Raw genomic sequence first — 23,390 nt, 5'->3', positions numbered from 1 at the left:
GCCTGATGTCAATATAGCCCTCCAAGTCTCCAGTTTCCCTGCCTCAGATTTTTTTGGGGGGTGGGGGGAGGGGATTTTCTGCTCTTTATTGAACTTTCATATCACCTCTAAGAATCCTTGGCCACTGTCTGTCTTATCCAGATGACAGATTTGATGAACTTCTAAATACAAGTTATAAAAACTCCTAGACCTCTCCTTTGGAATATCAATGTATTACTTCTCTTGTGTAGATATATGGATACTACCCCTAACAAACCAAGGTCACTGCATGGCACCTATGTAACACTTGCATAAGCTTTGACAAACTGGAAGGATCCTGAATTACAGTATATCTGCTGTTGTTCAGGCATCTACTGAGAATTCCTCATTTGTGCCTCCCATTGCACAGCCCACAACGAAAGACTACAAAAAAGATCAGCTACATTAATCCACCATTAAAGGTGTGCTAGTAACAGCTAGGGAAAGCAATACCATATTCTAAGGAGTATGTCGATCCATTACTGAGCAACCTACATATATATATTACACATATTTAGAGAGACCATGAAATGAATCGTGACCATTCAAAGGTTAGGGAACCTGGAAGGACAATGAAGAACACTGATCATGAATACTTATTGGGCATTGTCATAGTTTTGGTGTAATAAAGACCTGACGGTGTATCCATCAATTACATCTTTCATCCACTGATGCCAAAAGCAGCTCAAAGCAACTCTGATATCAAGCACCAGCACAGGACACCTCGAAGGAAAAGAGAATGATGAAGACTTGGTAGCAGCCAAATACACAAAAAATAATTAATAAAAAACTGTCAGTATCACAAACCTCACAGGCACAATGAGAGCATAATGAGAGCATGCTTTGATAAATAAATAAATAAATAAATAAATAAATAAATAAATTAATTAATTAATCAGGAAGAGCAAACGTCATCTTTGGAGCTTTTCATTTGTTTTTTATTTATCTAATTAATAAAAGGGCATTAAAAAATGCTTGTATTTTTCGAAAACAGGAAAACGCTTGTACGTGCACATTGTAATATTTATTTATTAATATTTAAATATTTCAAAAATTCCGATCACAGGACATTGAATATAAGAGAAAACTTTTGGTCAAAAGATATACATGCTGCTGGATTACATCAACAGTCCTTACAGGAGCTGATAACTGTCTTAATTTTAAATGTTTTTTGGTTTGATGTTGTGATGCAGATTAATGTTTAAGATATGAAAGGTCTATTAAAAAATCTTAAATTAGATTTGTGAATCACCAGCATTACAGGACGTCACAAATGATGTGCTTCTTTACCGGGTTGCATGAAAATTCACGGACTGGAAGCTGACGGGTGTCCGAGTCAAAGAACATAATATTCAAAATGTTCCTGTGACTCATTGTCTCTCGCAGCCCAAACAACTGTCCGCAAGCTAGCGACGCGTGGCCGAGTGGACGTCAGACAGACTCATACGAACTGCAGCCTTGCTGACGTCGAATTAACCCGTCCTCGTCCCGCCCCTGTCTAAAATGCGTGTGACCTGGCTCCGCCCCCTTCTTGCTCGTGACGTCGCGAGGGGAATGTCTCCAGCAGCGTCCCTCAGTTCTCGACATGGCAGCGCTGAGAGAGGAGCTGCGATATGGATTGTCGTGCGCGAAAATCAACAGGAGCCTCCCAAATAAGAGTCTGTACCACGTCAAGCTTACCGACACCGCTATGCGAGCGCTGGAAGCTTTCCAGAAATTTAAGGTGAGATGTTACAATTTTCCTACCTCCGAACATGCTGAAGAAGGAGAACCGAGCCAAAATGGACAGAAAACTTCTGCAGAACTTGTGTAAGTGTGCGAAAAAGACTATCAGTCGGTAACAGTTAGTGTGGTTAATAAAGAAAGCAAAGAAATATAAGTGAGTGCCAACGTAATTTAACGTAGATAAAAGAAAAGCGTTATGGAGAGGCGTCAGGCAAGCTCGCAACGAATCAGGCAAGGTAATAGTATTATTGATAAGAATAGTTTGCTATACTTGATAGTGTTAAAGTGATCGCTCATGATTACTCTCGTGCTCTAAATCGCAATGGTTGCTTTTTTCGAATTCTTTATGGGTTTATTGTTATTACCATTTTAATGTTATTGAATATATTGGGAACAAACATGCTTTTAAGAACAGGTGGAAACACCATAGCGAATTCTAAGCTAAATATATGAAGCAGTAATCGCAGAAGTAAAGATGTGGGACAGAAGAGCAGTCGATAATTAATTTCCGACATGATCAGTTTTATGCAGCAAGACACTATAGCGCCTTTCCAGTTTCCCGTGGAACGTGGCATTTTCTTCAGGATCATATGGTGTGTGCGGCGCTCAGGGTTGGGATCCGCGAGCCACTGTGACAGTCGAGGAGAGTTAGGTGGATGGTGGGAGTAATCATTACTATCTAATTGTTAACTTCATCATTCTTATTAGTGTGAGCTATGATCTATCCGATTGAAAAAAAATAAGTTAAAACGTCATATACATGGGTATTTCACCTAGGGTATCTTCTGGGTTTTATTTTTTAGGATGACTGATTTAGTTTTCCAGGGGACTTTTGTAGTAGTACCAGTATGAGTAACACTTTATTTTCGCAAAAGATACATTGTGATGCAAAAGCTTTTTGGGGGAGGGGGCACGAATTGTTTAACTTTTTAAAACCCTTACAGTGTTGCATCCGGTCATGCAAAAGTAATTTTCTATCTTTTCCGCGGGGCTCAGTAAAACTGATTTAGGAGCAGATGACAGCGGCGACAGCATAGTCTCCTAAGATGTAAATTAAACAGGTCGTGGTGTAGTACAATGGTGGCGACGTGCATTCCCATACAATCAGACTCTTTCTGTGTGAACACTGGATGCCAGCTGGAGGGGATGTTTGGGGCTCCACTCTCTGTTTGTTACTTACTTCTCGCCCCGCCCCTCCTGTCCCCGATTGGCTGCTTTTACATCTATTTGAGGTGTGTGTGTGTGTGAATGTGAGAGAGTGTGTGTCTGTGAGTGTGAGAGAACGTGCTTCCATTAAAGAGAATGTACCATCTCTTTAAATCCTTCAGTCACGCCCACACGCCCTTGATTGCACCAATTGTAGGAAGCCTTAGCTTTTGTTGTTATCGGGCATCATAGGTTTGTTTTTAATATTGATGGATGGGGTGTGCTATTGAGGCAGCCCACAAGCTTATTCGTTTTTGCTCTTTAATTTCTCGCCTTCTTGTGACCGCAACATTTTCTAAAGACACTTGTAATATAATATTAATTAATAATACTTAATATAACTAATATAAAACAACTTCGTAAACCGTATTTTTGAGTTCAGCAAAAAATTACTTTAACAATGCGGCTGAATTCTGACATAAAATAAAACCAGCAGTGTACTAGAAAGTATATTATTCAGCACAAAGATGTCAATCGAAATTTAAAAACGGTGCTTGTGTACTAAACGGATGGCAACTATATATTTGAAATGCCTATATAATTTCTTTGGATAAATCTTAATTCTTAATGGTTAATTCATAGTAATTGTTATAGTATATACTTTTCAGGTAGTTTGTGTACATTTTCTTTTTATGTTTTATTTACTGTTTGTAGTGAAATTATGTTTTAATATCACAAGTGACTTTAAAAGCTATCTACACATTTGGACTAACATTAATTTTCACTGTGATGGTTCGTTCAATTGAGAATTTGTACCACTGCTCTATACAAATAAAAAAAAAATCATACAAATTCTGCATATATTTTGTTACTTTACAATAAATACAATATAAATGGATTCTCCAGGACAGGGGTAGTAATATTTATTTGAAGGATCAGATAAATAGTTTAATTGTTTGTGAGTGTTGGTCAGTGGCAAAGAATATTAACAACTGGGTCAAGGTTTAATACTTAACAGCAGTGCATGTGTTTTTTAATTGTTTATTAACCATCACATATGGTATTTGTTGCATATATTGTGATTATATAATATTTTTGTTTGAGTACAGCAATTGCCATTAAAAGTTTTTTTGATAATGACTGTTGTAACTGAACAGTCCTGCCACAGAATTGTTTTCTTTCTAATGGTTTAACTAAGAATATTATTTCCCCTACTTAAAGAAAATATTATAGTGTAGTAGTTTGTGACATGTTATAGTGTCATATTTATATAAAATACAGAGAACTGATGAACTGAATTTCTAATCTGTAAATTATAAAATGTTTTAAGTATCCAGTATAAGTTGGCAGTGTGACATAATGGTTAAGGCTTTGGACTTCAAACCCTGAGGTTGTGGGTTCAAATCCCGCTAGTGACACTGTGTAACCATGAGTATGTCACTTCACCTGCCTGTGCTCCAACTGGAAAAACTGTAGTAATGTAAAAAAAACTATCCCAAATGTTGTAAGTTGCCTTGAATAAGGGCTTCAGCCAAATACATAAATAATAATAATATAAATGAAATTACTATGAACCATTTACATTTGTGTACTGTTATCTTTATACCCATTTACACATCGTACTCGGGACATTTCTAGGTCAGCCTTCCTTGAATTTGGTTGTTTTCAAATATCGGTGCAGACCAGTAATTTCCCAGGTTCACATGAGAAACTCTTATTCCACTTAATTATTCTGAAAGATGTACAGAAGGTCTGAAATTGCTGATGTCACAGATTTTAGTTGTGTAAAAAAACATTGATAAGCAGCAATAATTTGCTGTTATTATTTTCTTTGTCTATTTTAATTATTATTTTGTACAGTGTACTTAAATCACAAGCATTTCATGCATTACATTAAGAATGGGGAAATTGAAATGCAGCAAAGCCATATTAAGCACAGAATGAGTGAGGCATATGCAATATTGCACTTTACTGCACTATTCTTGGGTTCCAGTAGTTTTCACTGTTTTCCCCACAGTTTCCCCATTGCCTTACTGCTGCCAGAACAAATTACCCCTTCTGCTGGTGGAAAATTTGGCCGTCAAGGAAGCGGAGCACAGCAGCATCTGGTGGTAACTAGGTTCTTCCTGCTTGGCTTCAGTGAACAGTAATTCCCTTATTTCAAAATCCATCTGATTTAAACTTTCCAAATAGCTTACACAGAAAATGACAAACAACACCAAAATTCTCAAACTACTCGCTTAAATTTCTTATGATTTCTGAACATGCATTTATTTCAATATTTGAACATTAGGTTGTATAGATAGATGTTTTGCATGGGTTATGTTGCAGTTTTCTGCTGCCGTTGTCAGTTGCTAGACCCATTCTTTAGTTTCACTGAATAACATCCTGTACTTTGCTCTTTTTGTTTACATTTAAAAGCACTGAAACTCCAAATAAGATTTTAAATGGTGATATTGTTTTATGTTAGAAAAAAAGTTCTTAACAAAAAAGTTAATATGCTGTTTGCATAATAATTAAGTCTCTTTGTGAAAGGTCCTAAATTTAAACCGGAGAAAAACAATTGCTCATCGATGGCACATTTGTCTTTTCATTGGCCTCTACAAGTGAATCGGTAAAATAACTGACATATTTTCTGGGCAAAACCTCACAGTTGCAAGTATGTTTCTGAAAGATGGCTGTGAAAATGAGAACAAAACTTCCAAGTGCTTGGTTGTCTTGGGGTGTGACACTTTTGGTTTGATTCACAGAAAGTTTGATGCTAAGTCAAATCACTTAGAAAGTGCCAGTAAAAGGTTGTCTTTAAAAATTGTAGAACAAAAAAATTAGAAGGATAGTTTTGAGAAAAGCCACAGACTGTGTAGCAATCACTTTGATTTTGAATGAGCTGCAGAGTTAAGTAACTGAATGGAGTAAAGGTGCACCAGTCAACCCTAATCAATAGTTATGCATAATGCTGACCTTTGTGTGGATTGGCTCAAAAATAAACATGTGAAAGAATCTGTAAACATTGCCAAAAAGTCTGAGTGGCCTAGTTGCAAAAAGGTTTGTGGTCAGATAAGGCCAAGATTGAGTCTTGGGCAAAATTTAAAGAAAGTTGTGTGATGCACAAACATGTAATAATACATGACCAAAATGAGGTTTGCTGCTGGTAGCATTGTACTGTTGGGCTGATTTTCATCAGGAGTAACTGTTTAAAACTGAAGAATGAATTAATGTCGATAATGCAAGAAAATTCTATAAGAGGACCTGTCTGCTAAAAAAAGCAGGAGCTCTGACAAATGTTCTCATTTAAGCAGGAAATGATTCCAAAACACAAGGCCATGTAGTCCTGTGGTAGCTCAAGGACAAAAACATTAATGTCCCATAATTTCTTGGTTTAAGTCCTGATCTTAATCTGTGACATTCTTTGAAAGTTTAATTTCACAAGTGTCATCCAAGCAGCTTGAACCAGGAGTAAATGTTACTTGACCAATGTTTTGAACAGTGTGCAAAGTTGGTAATTTCCCCAAAAAATTTAAAGCTGTTATATTATGTTAGGTGGGTCTACAAAAGGCGCTTTTCCACTGCATAGTACGGCACAGCACGGTTCAGTACAGCTCACCTTGGTTCGGCTCAGTTCGGCTCGGTTTGCGTTTCGACTGCAGTTTAGTACCGCTTTAGAGTGGGGGATTATTCCCGTGTCGTTATAGTTCGCGCCTCTACTGCCGTGACACCGTGGAACTTTTACAACAACACGCAGACAACGACAACACTTTAGCTCAACGACGCGCAAGGCTAAGCATCTAAAAAAAGCACATCACTAGCTAACTTTTCTCACTGTTGCAAAGCATAAAATGAACTTAGCTGTCAGTGTAACATTAAAATGCTGATTCTGTATATCACAGATCTTCCACATTTTGCAAAAAAGTCGCCGCAACAGACCATCTGTTTGGACATTTAACCGTGCTTCAGAGTGGTGGGATGTGATTGTTCCCGGTTTTACAAACGCTCAGTGGCTGGAGAACTTTCGAATGTCTGAAGAAACATTCATCCACTTATGCAACAAACTGCGTCCAGCGATGGAGAGACGGGACACAAACTTCCGCGTGTATAAAGAAAAGAATAGCCAGTGACGCAGTAAAGACGATTTTCTCCGGCCAATCAGTGACCAGCAGTTTACACGTCACGCTTTGGTAACGGTTCGGCGCGCTTGGAACCTCGGCTGAGGTGGTACTAAAAAAAGGACCAGGTACCAGGTACTGTTCCCAGTGGAAAACCCCCCAAAAGTGAGGTGAACTGAACCGTGTCGTGCCGTACTATGCAGTGGAAAAGCGCCAAAAATGTTTGCGTGTGAACTGAATATTTAGCAAGCAGTATATATAATTTTTATTATCTTTAAGATTTTCTTCTAACATAAATCAACTTTAAAAAAAATCTTGAGTTTCAGTGCTTCAAAAATATTGCAATCAACAAAATTTCAGTGTCTAAGAGTAGTTATTTAGTGAGAATTTTAGAGAATTGTTTAAGGGTCTGAAACATTTTTCTAGGAATTCCTAATAATAATAGTATAGCTTAACCTAGGCAGTTAAGTCCACTTTCATTAGATTTTTGACCAAGCTTTGTTCACTTACGCATAGTTTGCCTTAAGGGTGTGGTCCCCGGCCGGGCGTGAGGAGGGCTTGTGCCTCCTCCAGACCGCGAGGGGGCGTCCGTCCTGGTTCTGTTGCGGGCCAGGCGGCGCCCCCATGCCGGTTTATCCCGTACGGTCCTCGGCTCGGGCTGGAGCCCGGCCGGGACGCCTTGGAGGACCAGAGCAGGGCGAGTGCCTCCTCCAGACCGAGTGGGGGCGTCCGTCCTGGTTATGCAGGGGGCCTCGGGTACAGGGCTTGGAAGCCCAGCCCTGTAGGGACCCATGGCCACCGCCAGGTGGCGCCCCAGTGCCTAATTATTCCAGGGAAGACTTTATGTGGCGCCCGGAGAGCTGCCAGGAAGACAGCCAACACTTCTGCCACGCTGGGGCGTGGCTAAGGAGGGAATGCCGGGAACACCTGGGGCTCATCCGGGAGTGTTATTTAAGGGGCCGCCTCCCTCAAGTCGGGGGTGGAAGTCGGGAGGAAGTAGACTGAACTGGAGAGAGAGGACGGGAGGCGGCCAGGAAGGCAAAAGGACTGTGTGGCCTAGACTTGGGGAGATCGGTGCAAGAAGGCACTGGGGGTGCACGTGAGAAAACTTTGTACATAGTGTATATAATAAATGGTGTGTGGTGACAATATGATGTCCGTCTGTCTGTGCCAGGGCCAGCTTTCACAAGGGTAAACATTGCATGTAAAAGGCTTTAGTTTTTAATTTCTGGTAACATTATTACATTTGCTTGTGTTCGGAACAAAATACTTTGTGTGCATCATTGACTATTTTTATCGATAGGGTAACATCCCAAATTACATGGATTAAGAAATGTTTTTAAGAAGTAACATTCATTTATGGAAGAAGATGATCCGCTATGGCGACCCCTAATGGGAGCAGCCAAAAGAGGAAGGAGATTCATAAAAAATTTGAAAGTATTATTTACAACTTTGAAATGGGTTTTATTTCAATCTTTTTTAGATTCCCCCAGTATAAACTATATAGTACTAATTTTATATGGATAATTTGCTAAATGATTGACTGTAAAGGTATTGCATACATTAAAGGTAACTATGTTAAGCTTTATAATTTAATACATTAATCTGACATCACATATATAGTATATGTAGTTAACACAGTTTAAAGAAATTTTGTTTCTTTAACAGACAATGTGAGTACATAGTCTGTAATAATTGTTTAATATTTTCACTCACAAAAAAGCCTTCGGCTTGTTGACTTCCTATAATTTCTAGTTTAGAGACATACAGAATAAGATGTGTAGAAGACATACATTGTCAACTTGACTTCATTCAAACTTGAACCTTTTGTGTACAACTGTATTATGATTATTTGGGGCATATCTGAAAACAGTCCACTTTGACCTTGGTAAAATCAACATATTAGAGATGTTTTGTTTCCAGTGCTGCAATTAGTATCTATCTAGATATTTTCTTAGCAGCTTAATATGTTCTTTTTCTGATATTATCCTTTGTTATTCAGTCCTCATATGATTAATTAGAAAAAATGGTGTTTATATTATGCATGTAAACAGTTTTTGATGGGATGCCTTTCAGTGATACAGTCCGTGTGAGCATTTATCTGAAAGAAGACGAGATACCCTTTTCTCATGTTTTAGATGTTTTTAATTTCCATCTCTTCACTGTCTTGCAGGGTGCTGGATCTAGTCAGCCAGTCATTTGCTTCAAGGGAACCCAAGGGGTAAGAGTCTCTCATTCCCACTAACTGTCTAGGTTACTTTTTTGTATAGAACATTATGTACTGTGTGGTTTTTGTGAAATCATAACTTCACATTCCTGTTTAGAATTTGACTATAAAAGTTGTTTTTGCAATCGGATAAGGGGGAGGTTGTGGTTGTTGAGGTTGGATGCATTTAAGTACATCTTAGAAGAAAACAACCTAGAATTTAACACAACAAACATTTTTCCCAAATGCATTTATATGTTGTTGCTAGGGGTTCCAACATAAACTACTTCCCTATTGGCATTGTCCTCTGTGAGACTAATTATATAGTTTATTTATCCAGAAAAAGGCACAGTGCTTGGGGACAGTGTCTTTCACTTGCAGTGCCAGCATGCTATGGGTATTTGTCTTTTTGTCCTTACAGTGGCTAAAAAAATGAATGAAGCCTGATTAATGTAGAGATATGAGGGATATGTGCAAATGTTTATGCTGGACTACATACTGCTTGACTGATTTTTTTCCTTTAAAACTATTATGCTGTTAAATGAGAGCATATATCCAAAATCTAGTGCAGCTAGAATTGTAACCTTGATGACGATATATTTTAAAGTTATTTCAAAATTAACCAAATTGCATTTTTTCCCTTGCAAATTAAATTTCCTTTCTTGTAACAAGAGTTGTTTTTTTCTATTTTTTATTAACCATTGTTAATTTTTTGGTTTTAAATGTGAGACTGTATAGACATCTGTTATTTTCATGCTTGCCATTGTGAACAGCATAGATTTTGGCAAATTTAAACCTCAATAATTATCTGAAGGCTTAATTGCAAATCAGGTGATGCTGAGACAGGTTGCTTTCTGCTTAAATTGTAAATGTGTTACATAGCATATATTTGCGAGGGAGGACAATTTCTAAGTAAAAATATAATTTAATTCCTATTTGCTACAGTTGCTTTGATATTAAATACATAGGAGCTGAGTTAAAGTGAAAACTGTTAGAAACTGAGGCCAAAAATGAAACTTTTTGTGTATTTTCACATTGCATAAAGCATGACTTCTGATTGGTGATTGTCTCAATCATTATCTGATCTTATCCAGTGTTTTACCCACTTTCCCAGTTCAGGGTCACAGTGAGTCCATGCCTATCCTAGTGGTACTGGAGATGGAATATGTGTACTCTATTAACCTAAAGTGAACATCTTTGGCTTGTGAACCAAGTACCCATTAATACAGCTAATAGGTATTATGAAAATCTCCAAATTCAGCTTTTCAGTATTGCCATAATAAAGAGTTAAAGCAATATTGTCCTTTTTTAAAAAAAAATAAACTATTAAGGTTGTAAGAGAAATGCCATAGGGATTCCCATGTACTTGGTAAAACACCACTTCACTGTAGCTCTTCATCTACAGAATTATGCTTAGTGTTGGATATCTGCTTTTCAGTTAACCATTAGAGGTACTTTTTACAAAGTTAAATTCATCTGTCTCTATGACTTTGTGCTATTGGTCATTACATACAAAACGGTTTGATGAGAACAGATTTCCCAGCAGCTGAGAAATACAGTTGTTAAAGGAGATGTGTGTGGTACAGTACATAATAAGATTTAAATGGATCCCAAGGAACGATTAAGTTAAATACCAAGAAATGAAAGACATGTATCATCACCCATTCTTTGAAGAACAGGATGCACACCAAAACCAGGCATCAGTAGAAGAAGAAAAACATTGTCGTGTCCTAAAAGCAACTCTTAAAGTTCTGCAAGATGTCATGTTTGAGATGGTGAAGCTGTTAGTCATTAAACATGTTTGGGTACTGTAAATACCCGTATATAGGACGCATTCTTTTTCTTAAGAAGTAGGCCTAAAAACCCAGGTGCGTCTTATACATGGATACTTTTATTACAAAAAGTATAAATAAAATATATATATATATATATATATATATATATACAGTAATCCCTTGCTATATCGCGCTTCGACTTTCGCGGCTTCACTCTATCGGATTTTAAATGTAAGCACATCTAAATATATATCATGGATTTTTCGCTTGTTCGCGGATTTCTGCGGACAATGGGTTTTTTAATTTATGCTACACACTTCCTCAGTTTGTTTGCCCTGTTGATTTCATACAAGGGACGCTATTGTCGGATGGCTTAGAAGCTACCCAATCAGAGCATGTATTACATATTAACTAAAACTCCTCAATGCTATAAGATATGCATCCTGCACGGAGCTTGATTGTTTGCTTGTCTCTGCCTCTATCTCACCCTCTCTTGACATTCTCTGCGCCTGACGGAGGGGCTGTGAGCAGAGGTGCTGTTTGCACAGAAGCTGTTTGCCTAGTGGATACAGACGCACCTTTAAGAAATGCCGCTTTATCGCAGTGCTTCCAAAAGCACACTTATTGATTTTTTGATGGTTTGCTTTAATCTCGCTCTCTCTCTCTGACGTTCTCTGCGCCTGACGAGGAGATGTGAGCAGAAGGGCTGTTTGCACAGAGGCTGCTTGCTTAGAAGATACTGACACTCCTCTAAAAAATGCCGCGGCAAACTTAAAAGCACACATATTGATTTTTTGATTGTTTGCTTTTCTTTGCGAGCGCTCTCTCTCTCTGAAATTCTCTGCTCCTGAAGAGATCTATTTGCATTCTTTTAATTGTGAGAAAGAACTGTCATCTCTGTCTTGTCATGGAGCACAGTTTAAACTTTTGACTAAAGGGTGTTATTTCATGTCTAGAGGGCTCTAATAACGTTAACAGTGTAGGAGAGTTTATAAGAGCTTAAAATATATAAAAATAACTACACAAACATATGGTTTCTACTTCGCGGATTTTCACCTCTCGCGAGGGGGTCTGGAACGCATAACCCAGCGATCGAGGAGGATTACTGTATATATATATATATATATATATATATATATATATATATATATATATATATATATATATATATATATATATATAATATAATTCACTGAGGGCATGCAAGACAGTGAGTGCAAGCAAGATATAGCCCCGCCTGCCAACTCTAACCCTCCTACCGCGTTATGGGATACGCACAACAGAGCCACGCACTCCAACTGTAACTGTCCTCCCGTGTCCAGCGTCACTCTTAAGGCACGCAACAACTCACCAAACACAGCCTCAGTCGCTTTCGTCTGTGCAAAAGTCCACATGCACCTCTGAGCCACGTTGACTTTACACCGCACGCAAGACAGATAGACACGATCGCCAACTCACAGAGCCCCGCCCGCAAACTCTTAACTAAGGGCAAGCAAGACAGAGAGTGCACGCAAGACAGAGAGCCACGGCTGCCAACACACAGAGCTCCGCCCACCAACTCTAATACGCACGCATTTAGTGTATAAATGGATATAAATTAATTGCATGTAAACAACATTGTTTAAAACTATATTGTTTTTTCATCAGAAAACCCAGTTTCCACGTCTACCTGTATTAGTTTAAATGGCACTTTTACCACTCGCAATAGGGCGGACGTGCTGACTTATCGTATCAACTGGGCAACACAGTGAATGCGGCATCTATCTATATAGTTTATTATAATATCAGAAATTTATTATAAAAATTTCAGATTACAATACCGTATTCATCAATATTTATCCTCGCCATCACTGTCCTCATTAAACAAAGCATCCCACTCCTGTTGTGCTATACAGTCATCATGATAGTCCATCTCTTCCTCTTTTTGGTCATCATCATCGTTGTCGGCGTCGTCCATCCAAAAAATGTTGTCTTCCGTGCCGTCTAACATGTTGCTGATACAACATTCCTTGAATCCTTTCACCACGGTCTTGATTGGCAATTCTTTCCAGGCGTCTACTATCCATTGGCAGATTGTAGGCATGTCGACTTTCCTCATGTTGCCGCCCTTGGTGAAGGTGTGTTCACCATTAATCATCCATTCGGCCCATTTTTTCTTTAGTGCTACTTTGAATGGCTTATTCACGATGGCATCCATCGGTTGCAGAATACTGGTCATGCTGCCGGGGATGATGACGAGGTCTGTTATGTGTCGCTTCAATTTGGATTTAACATTGTCGGTTGTATGGCATCGGAAGGCATCTAACACCAGCATCGATCGTTGTTTCCCTAGACCACCGTCACGTTTCATCCATACTGTTTTCAGCCAGTCGTCCATTATGCTGTCATTGAACCATCCTTGTTCTTGCACCCTGACTATCCTACCACTCGGGAACTTGTCTTTGGGCATGGTTTTCCTCTTAAAGACGATGTATGGTAGTAACTTTGTACCATCAGTCATACACCCAAGCATCACGGTGAAACGGTTCTTTTCGTTTCCAGTCGATCGCATAGTGATGGTCCTTGTGCCTTTGATGTTTACTGTGTTCTCGGATGGCAGATTGAATGTCAATGGATTTTGGTCGGCGTTTCCAATCTGGCTCATGCCGTAGTCGTATTTCTGACGCATCTTGATGATGTAACTTTGAAATTTTGTTAATAACTCCTTGTGGTCGCTGGGTAGTCGCTGACTAATAGTAGTTCTTCGTCTTATTGAAAGCTTATTTCTTCCAAAGAATCTCTGACACCAGTTCATCGACGCATTGAATTCTATGATGCTTTGCTCTTTCACCAATCTTAGAGCCTGTAAACGAACGATTGTTGTCTTCGCCATGTTGACTGGGTAATAATGAACATCTATCTTTTAAACTAATGGGATATTTATACTACCGGTGTATACATGGAAGCGTAATATCAACCAATCATAGAGAAGTATTTGAATCAAAATTTATTATCGATTTATTGGCTGGAGTCTCACTGAACACATACTGACGATACTTACAGTGTGGTGCAAAAGTTTTGTCTCAGTCATTCAGTTTGAGCCGGTGGATATGCATGATGCTCTCGGCGCGTAGACGGGAGCGTTCATTAGACTTTATGATCGTGTGCACGTGTGTCAGTGCCTCTCCTTCGCCTTCGATGGCTGTGTGATGGGGACAGAGAGGAGTGGTTTGAATCCAATTTGAATTTCAAGGTTTGTTTTCAAGTGACAGTCGGTTAGCAGTGCTGCAATTGTAGCACAGGCATTTCACACCATTTCAAATTAAAGTATTTTTCAGGTGTAGCGTCACTAATACTGTATCGATTTTGGAGAATGACACTGCGTTTGAAATCTCATTTTACAATACATCCACCTGTATGCCTTATTGTAACGTTTGGAAATTGTTTTATTTTGAATTTTCACGTCACCGATACTTCGTTTTCGCCGTCTAGTATGTTTCTCGCTCTTTGTTGTTGTTCAGAGAGACTCCAGCCTAACACAAACACATGGATACAATCACTGGCGCGGGTAGCAGCAGCTTTTAATTAGTAACTCAAAATCAGGATGCGTCCTATAAACAGGTACACAGGTTTTTCCATGGTTTTTAGGGTCACAAATCCACTGCGTCCTATACATGGTATCATCCTATATGCAGGTATTTACGGTATGCCACCAGTTTGATGGAGTGCATGGTAGAGTGGTGTGGAGAAAAAAAATTGAGAAAAGTTTTCATGAAGTAATATCTTAAATTAAAAAATATGTAGGCATGTGGAAAAGAATTCAGTTGCCTGATGTAATGAAAATTGGCATAGATTGCTAGAGCTTTGCGAAGAAGTAAAAGAACAATAGATTATCATTTGCATTACAGCAGCCTAAAATGGAATATGGTGGTGGCAGCAGGATGTTGTGGGGTCATTTGTCTTCAGCAGGTATTAGTGCACTATTGCCTACAGTATTTTATTTTACTATTTAAATATTTATTTAGTAATTAATCTTCATCATGACATACTTGGTCAATTGTGGTATCATATCTGACACAAGTTGTTTTTTGTCAAATATTTAAGGCTTTATTCTGTAGTGGTATTTTGCCATTGTCATCTGAAAAAAGTAATAAGCAGACATCTGAAAATATTAAATACAGTTGAGTCTCGCTTATCCGACATAAACGGGCCAGCAGAACGACGGATAAGCGAAAGTGTCAGATAATGGGAGGTGTTAAGAAAGCCTATTAAATGTCAAACTATGTTATCATTTTACACATTACGAACCTCGGTTCACAAACGTCTCTGGACACGTACAAATTGGGTTATGACCGAAAAGTTTGCCAAACTTTTGCATCTGTTCACAACCACACACTAGGTATACGAACAAGCCAGTTTCCCTTTCGGTTTGTGCGCGCTGATGATTTCCGCACATGTTCAGTCTCTCCCTGTGCATTTCCTGTGCAGCGAGAGAGACACAGACAGACAGACAGACGGACAGACGCGCGCGTACATACATACATACATACACACACACACACACACACACACACACACGAGAGAAAGAGAGAAAAATTTAACCGAAAAAATTAACTTAGCAACTAAAAATAGACTATGCTTACGCTCGCAACTTACAGTTCTTGTTGCAGATTGATGTGTTTTTTTTTTTTGTGGTGGGACATCGGATAATGCAGAATGTTGGATAAGCGAGACTCTACTGTATTGTTTTCTGGTGAGAATATTTTCAAATTTATATCTGGCTCAGTTAGTGTATGTATGTATGTATGCTGTATGCATATAATTATGACATATGTGGATTTCACCTAGTTCTCCCAATTTAGCTTTGTATTGTGTGCCCTGTAGTGAAGCAGGCATAACATCAGGGAGTGATTTTTGTCTTGTGCATGGATGATGGTGGATGGATCCCCATCCTGTTTTGGAATAAAAAGAATCAGAAAAAATTGGACTAGTATGGGCTTTACACTTTGGAGTTTTGTGGGATTTTCTTGGAGTCTTGGAGGTGGAGGTGTACTCCTCTTACACTTAATATGTCAAAAACCTGGACTTAAGAAAACAACTGAATACACAATACACTGTAGAGTAATAAGAATTCAGTATATTTTGGCTCAAAAGAGAAATAAAATCAATAAACATAATGATTAGATACTCCTTTAGGCTACGTCTTTCATCCATGCTACCCTGACATTTTTTAACCCCAGAAAACTGAGAGTTTTGAAAATGCTCTCTAGAGTCATATACTTCTGTGACTGCTGTTTTAGCTTCGTAACGTACAAGGGGGAAAATGTAGGCTTTTAAAAATGCAGACTCTTGTTCCCGTTTGCAACTTATTCATGAAAGAAAATAATTTTCCAGCATAGCAAACAAAGAGGAGTTGATTTTCAGAACACACATATTGCTTACACATATACTTCCAAATTGCGTCTTGTAATGTTTTAGTGTTACATATATGTGTAAAAGGCAAATGATATACTGTTCAGTGCAGTTTTCAGATTACAGTACACCCCCAAAATTCGTGGGGGTTACGTTCCTAGAGCACCCGCGAATTGTGAAAAACCGCGACTTTTGGATGTGGTTAAAAAATGCATTTTAAATGCCTATTTTTATAGTTTAAACCCTAAATACAGTATGCACACAAAACACTTTAATTTTGTTGCAAACTCAGCTTAACACTAGGCGCATAGTTTTCTCAGCTCAAGTCTGTTTACCTGCGTGTCAGTTGCTTGGAGTTGTATAGAGTGAGAAGTCAAGCAAAATCACACCTTTTATAAATACTATAATCGTTATTTGGAACACTTACATTTTCATGTCTACAACGATTTATGTAAACACATCGTTAAAAAATAAATGTTTTTCATGTTTTAGTAATGATTGACAAAATGTAGACATGAAGTTTATAATGTGTGAAGCCTGAAGTCCATATACCGTTGAAACACAGAACAAGTGCACTTTCATTCAAAAATATACCTGCAAAAAACAACACACGTTAGGTTGCGACATTGACACGCATTTACTATGACTTCTTCGGTGGCGCAACAGTATCAGCTGTTGACTGGTAATCAAAACTTCACAGGTTCGATCCCCAACGAGTCTGATCCCTGACGAGTCAGTTTTGAGAAGTGACCTGCTTTTATTTCTAAACTAATAAAAGGCAAAGACCTCACTCACTCACTCACTCACTGACTCATCACTAATTCTCCAACTTCCCTTGTGGGTGGAAGGCTGAAATTCGAAATTCTATGCGTAATGGTCATAACTGGAAGCTATTTTTCTCCATTTAATGTAATGGAGTTGAGCTCGAAAGCCGTGGGGGGCGGAGTTTCGTGTGACATCATCACGCCTCCCACGTAATCACGCAGTACGTAGAAAACCAGGAAGAGCTCCAAAAAGTACTGAAGAAAACATGCATTATATAATTGAGAAGGCAGCGAAACAATATGAAGCGAGCGAGTGACATATACAACCATATTCATGAGTGCTGCTACTTCGGAAACAAAGCACGGTGTAAACCTAAAGTTTAAATTAAGTTCATAGACAGGCTGCCGCTGGCGTTTGTAGTTTAGTGCCTGCCCATAGAAGGCCGTCCATCAGAGGCAATCCAATAGAAACACTGCCGCTAAATATTCACGGGTGAAGGACTGTGCTTATGCAGAGGAAGATGAGATGGTCAGGGTGGTGTTTGGCACAAACTCAGCGAAACTGCGATAGAAAGTTTTAAGTGCCGGGTCTTAGCTAACATTAAATACAGCCGTGGACGTAGCACGACATGGCATCAGCACAGCTGGGAAACTTCGATGCATGTACACCGAGCGGCTCACGTGAACTGACGCAGTGCACAGACAAAAAGCAACAGTTCCAAAGAGTGCTGAACAAAAACCGAATTACACAATTGAGAAGGCAGCAAAAAAATCTGAAGCGTCTGATACATACAAGCATATTCATAAGTGCAGCTACTGCAGAAACAAAGCATACGGTGGATAAAGTCAATGTCCCGCTAAAGGAAGACTGTGTATAAAAAAAAAAAACCCGTGCATGCAGTGTGTCAGGTCTCAGATAAAGAAGACGAGCTGTTTATTGATGCAGTAAGAAACGAATCGATGAATGAAACCTGTTATCTTTACAATGATTGACAAACATGGAATGTAACTTGAACACAACACATCCTACAAATACGAACCTGATTGAAAGAAATAATGATAATCAAATCCTTGATGACAGCAACACTCAATAACACTCATAAAACAATGACAGTATATTGACAATCATGTTACGTTATTTTTAAAATGTTCCCTGTTCTTTTTCATAACTTCTTTAACACACTACTTCTCCACTGCGATACGCGGGTATATATATATATACATATATATATATATATATATATATATATATCCCGATCTACATATTCTCAAATAGACAAGCCACACTCCGTGGCGCAATTGTAGAGGCTTCGCCTCTAGTGCTGACGTCCGAGGTTCGATTCCCGAGATGCACTGAGTATTTACGTGCGCTTCCCGATTCATTTTACCCTTGCATCCCCTTGGTTTGAGACGTATGAAAAATATATGCGGTTAACGCAGAATCATGTTACGTTATTTTTAAAATGTTTCCTTTTCTTAGCACAAGCACAGCTGAGAAGCTTTGATGCATGTACTCCATAACGTGTTAAAAAAAATAACGCATTTAATCACACTTTCAATTCCAAGCAAAGGGGAACTTTTGTCAATGCATGATTTCCTGGTACATTGATGACATTGATGCACACATCAGAGCTACAAAAAAAGAGTCGGAATAAAGCGCGTTCCTACGACTGATCGGAGGCAAATTTCATTTCAGAAGACTACCCGACGGAAGCCTTGATAAAAGCATGGTTTTGTGCACACTGAAAAGCAAGCAAAATTGGATGCATTACAGAAAGCGGACTTTGTGGCTCTTACTGGGGATCATTGGACTTCCGTGACCGTTAGTAATTCTAATTACATCTAATTATAAAATGTTCAATGATCACACTGTTTTAGCCTAATGTACAAAATAATTTTGGCTAAGGTTACTCAGAGTTTAAAGATTAAGCTGGTCAAATTACCTTTTATGTTTCTGACTTATTTTTTTAAGAAGAAAAACTGCACTTTATGTTGAAATTTTGGTTATTATTATTTAAAGACAATACCATTCTGAAAATGTACTTAAAGGTATTAAAATACCACTTTATTTTTAAGTCTGCCCAATTTTAGCCAGGGATGATATTTTTGTTTCTGTTTTGAATTGAAATGCAGTTTAAAAGCATTTTTTTTTCCAGAAATTAAAAGAGCTTGAGTTTACAATATTCATGTCCATGTCTATTATTTGATTCTGTCGCCCACTAAAACCCTTTTAAAATAAAATAAAAAAATGTGCGCTTTGGGGCAAATTTTCATGTGTGATTACATACGATTAATCATGATTAATTATTACACAGTCTCTAATTAATTAGATTAATTTTTTTAATCGAGTCCCACCCCTAATATACACTCACCTAAAGGATTATTAGGAACACCATACTAATACGGTGTTTGACCCCCTTTCGCCTTTAGAACTGCCTTAATTCTACATGGCATTGATTCAACAAGGTGCTGAAAGCATTCTTTAGAAATGCTGGCCCATATTGATAGGATAGCATCTTGCAGTTGATGGAGATTTGTGGGATGCACATCCAGGGCACGAAGCTCCTGTTCCACCACATCCCAAGGATGCTCTATTGGGTTGAGATCTGGTGACTGTGGGGGCCATTTTAGTACAGTGAACTCATTGTCATTGTCATGATAAAAAATATCAGCTTCAAAATATAATTAGTGAAGTCCTGTATTTTCTTTCAGATCATCAATCTATACTAATAAAAGGCAAAGCCCTCACTGACTCAGTGACTCACTCACTCACTCACTCACTCACTCATCACTAATTCTACAACGGTAGAAAGCTGAAATTTGGCAGGCTCATTCCTTACAGCTTCCTTATAAAAGTTGGGCAGGTTTCATTTCGAAATTCTACGCATAGTGGTCATAACTGGAAGCTATTTTTCTGCATATACTGTAATGGAGTTGAGCGCGAAAGCCGTAGGGGCGGAGTTTCGTCTGACATCATCACGCCTCCCACGTAATCACACAGTACGTAGAAAACCAGGAAGAGGTCCAAAAAGCGCTGAAGAAAACATACATTATATAATAAAGAAGGCAGCGAAACAATTGGAACTGAGCGAGTGACATATAAAACGATATTCAGCGGCTCACGTGAACTGACGCAGTGCGCAGACAAAAAGCAACAGTTCCAAAGAGTGCTGAACAAAAACCGAATTACACTGCTACGCTCAAATAGACAAACCACACGCAGTGGCGTAATAGTAGTGTATATACACATATATATACATACACATACACACACATACATATATATATATATATATATATACATGACGAAGAAAGGAGTGGGAGGCTGTCTCTCGTTTCAGAAGAGCTTCTGCAGCAAGTTGATGAAAAAATTTGCAGTGACGATTGACACCCTTCATTAAATGTTCCCACACATCTCACGAAGTCTCATGGGTGAAATTGTCTAAGAAAAACTTGATTACAGGAAGCTGAGTGCAAGATGCGAGCCAAAAATGTTCACTCCAGAACATCGCCAAAATCGCGTTTGTGGCTGCACGTGAATTTCTTTAGCGTTATGAAATCGAGGGTGAGGCATTCCTTGACTCTATTGTGACTGAAGACGAAACTTGGGTATGTCACTATACTCCTGAGTCTAAAAGGCAGTCCCAATAATGGCGCCATACCCATTCCCCTCAGCCAAAAAATTCAAAGTTCAGTTTTCAGAGCGGAAGATTATGGCATCTGTCTTTTGGGACAGAAAAGGGGTTTTGTTGGTGGATTTCATTGCCAAAGGGACCCCCATCAATGCTGAAAAATATTGTTAGACCCTAAAAAAGTTGAAAAAAAAGATTAAAGACAAAAGGAGGGGAATGCTGACTCGTGGTTCACCTTCATGACAACGCCAGACCCCATACCGCTCGTGTGACTCAGGACCTGCTTGTGTCATTTGGATGGGATATTGTTACCCACCCACCCTATTCTCCGGACCTTGCGCCCTCAGATTTTCACCTTTTCACCAAACTGAAAGAATTTTTGGGTGGGAAACATTTTTCCAACGATGAGGAGGTGAAGGAGACAGTGGCCAAGTGGCTTTCGGAGGTGGAGCGGAGCGTATTTGACGAGGGTATAAAAAAGCTGGTGCTCAGGCTAAAGAAGTGCATCAAAGTTGACGGCGATTATGTTGAGAAATAAACACATAATTTGGAACATACCCTGTAAATTTGGTTGAAATATATTCATTTTTCGATTTTTAACAGCTGTTGTAACCTTTTTTTCTGGATATCCCTCGTATATATATGACAGCAACACTCATCACTCACAACAGTTACAAAACAATTACATTGACAATCATGTTACATTATTTTAAAAATGTTTCCTTTTCTTTTTCATTACCTCTTTAACACACTACTTCTCCGCTGCGAAGCGCGGGTATTTTGCTAGTTCTTAATATTACATTTGATTTCAGTCTGTAACAGCCATTGTAAATGTATGATACTTATAAAGGTTAGCTTTGTTTTTTTTTATTCAGTTTCATTCTCTCAGTTGCGTTCACGATCCTACCCTAACCCCAAACCCCCAGGGTCTGGCTCTTATATACAAAATACTGTAACTTGCTTTCTTTTTTCTTCGGTTATAGTCTTCAATAAAAGTGTACTTGTTTTGTTATACTGTAATCCCTCGCTATATCGCGCTTCGACTTTCGCGGCTTCACTCTATTGCGGATTTTATATGTAAGTATATCTAAATATATAACGCAGATTTTTCGCTGCTCCATGAGTTCTGCGGACAATGGGTCTTTTTACTTCCTGTACATGCTTCCTCAGTTGGTTTGCCCAGTTGATTTCATACAAGGGATGCTATTGGCGGATGGCTGAGAAGCTAACCAATCAGAGCACGCAGTTAAGTTCCTGTGTGCTGAATGGCTCAGCGACGGATTCCGCGGCGTTAACCAGGAAGTCTCGTCTCGCTCCTTCAGCATCAACGTGTTTCGCTGTGTAAAGAGTTAACTTTTGTGCTCTTTTATGTTTATCTTTGTGCATAGTCATGCCCTTCATTATGGCTCCAAAACGATCTACTCCTGCTACTGTTTCAGGGGCCGTGCCCAAGCGCCAGCGGAAGATGTTAATGATTTCCGAAAAAGTAAACGTTTTAGATATTTTGAAGGAAAGGAAAAGCTAAACCGCTGTAGGACGCCATTACGGCATCAATGAGGCTACGATTCTTTTTATTTAAAAAGTAGGAAAGGAATATAAGATCTACAGCCGCAGTGTCCTTTTAAACAGGGTGCAAAACGAGTTGTAAGTGGATGTAATAAGGCAGTAGTCTGGATGGAATCTGCTTTAGGGATTTGGATTGAAGTCTGCTGGAAGAAGAACAACGGCGGTGCTATACAGTTGCCTGAAGAGGCTCCTTTTGTTGTGCAGTAAAACTAAACTCCTCGTTATCGGACAAGTCATCGTGTCGTTGGTGAGTAACTATAATTAATTTTCTACTTACAGTACTTAGTACATGTACGTATGTTTAGTGCAGTGCTTCTCAATTATTTTCTGTCATGCCCCCCCAGGAAGAAGAAAACATCCCGCGCCCCCCGCGCGACTATAAATAGTATCATTTGTCTATAAAATTGTTATAAGTACACCTCTGCATAACACTGTATCCTTATTAACATATAAGAGAATAAAAAAAGAAAGAAATATGGACCAATTTACAACAAAGAATAGCCTTATTAAATGTAACAGAAAAGATTTAAAGTGCATTCTAAATTCAAAAAAAATTTAAAATAAAAAAGCATGATCCCCGAGGTCAAACGCGCCCCCCCTTGACGGAGCCACAGGGGGCGCGCCCCACTATTTGAGAAGCACTGGTTTAGTGTCAATGTACACACATTTACTGTATACAATTTTTCTTGCATTGTGCGTATTTATTGCTGGTGGCCTGTCTATCGTAATGGCTGTAACATATATGATATCGGAGACACTTGATATCTTTAAAATAATATTTAGCTTTTACTGTATATAAACAGTGTGTTTACATACATAATTTCAATGAATCTTACCTAATATCTAAGAGAATACAAAGGATTTATGCTGTATAACTGTACGGGGAATATTTATAAACAGTGTGAGAGAGTTTATAAGGGCTTAAAATATATAAAAATAACCATATAAACATATGGTTTCTACTTTGCGGATTTTCACCTATCGCAGGGGGGTCTGGAACACAACCCCTGCGATTGAGGAGGGATTACTGTACTTGTACATCAACATTTATATGTTACTTGCAT

General features: G+C 38.7%; 1 protein-coding gene across 1 annotated transcript in view; it reads left to right on the top strand.

The window, feature by feature from the left end:
- Positions 1 to 1,582: 1,582 nt before the first annotated feature.
- Positions 1,583 to 23,390, top strand: part of LOC120541566 (RNA polymerase II elongation factor ELL2) — a 124,996-nt gene continuing 103,188 nt past the window's right edge. Inside the window, exons 1-2 of the mRNA XM_039773321.1 lie at positions 1,583 to 1,741; positions 9,166 to 9,213. Of these exons, the coding sequence (XP_039629255.1) occupies positions 1,604 to 1,741; positions 9,166 to 9,213 (186 nt within the window). The 5' untranslated portion in view covers positions 1,583 to 1,603. The remainder of the gene's footprint in view (positions 1,742 to 9,165; positions 9,214 to 23,390) is intronic.

Source organism: Polypterus senegalus, chromosome 12, assembly GCF_016835505.1.
Source record: "Polypterus senegalus isolate Bchr_013 chromosome 12, ASM1683550v1, whole genome shotgun sequence".
Lineage (NCBI taxonomy): Eukaryota > Metazoa > Chordata > Cladistia > Polypteriformes > Polypteridae > Polypterus > Polypterus senegalus.
The sequence above is the reverse complement of the archived record's forward strand: the minus strand, read 5'-3'. Positions and strand labels throughout refer to the sequence as shown.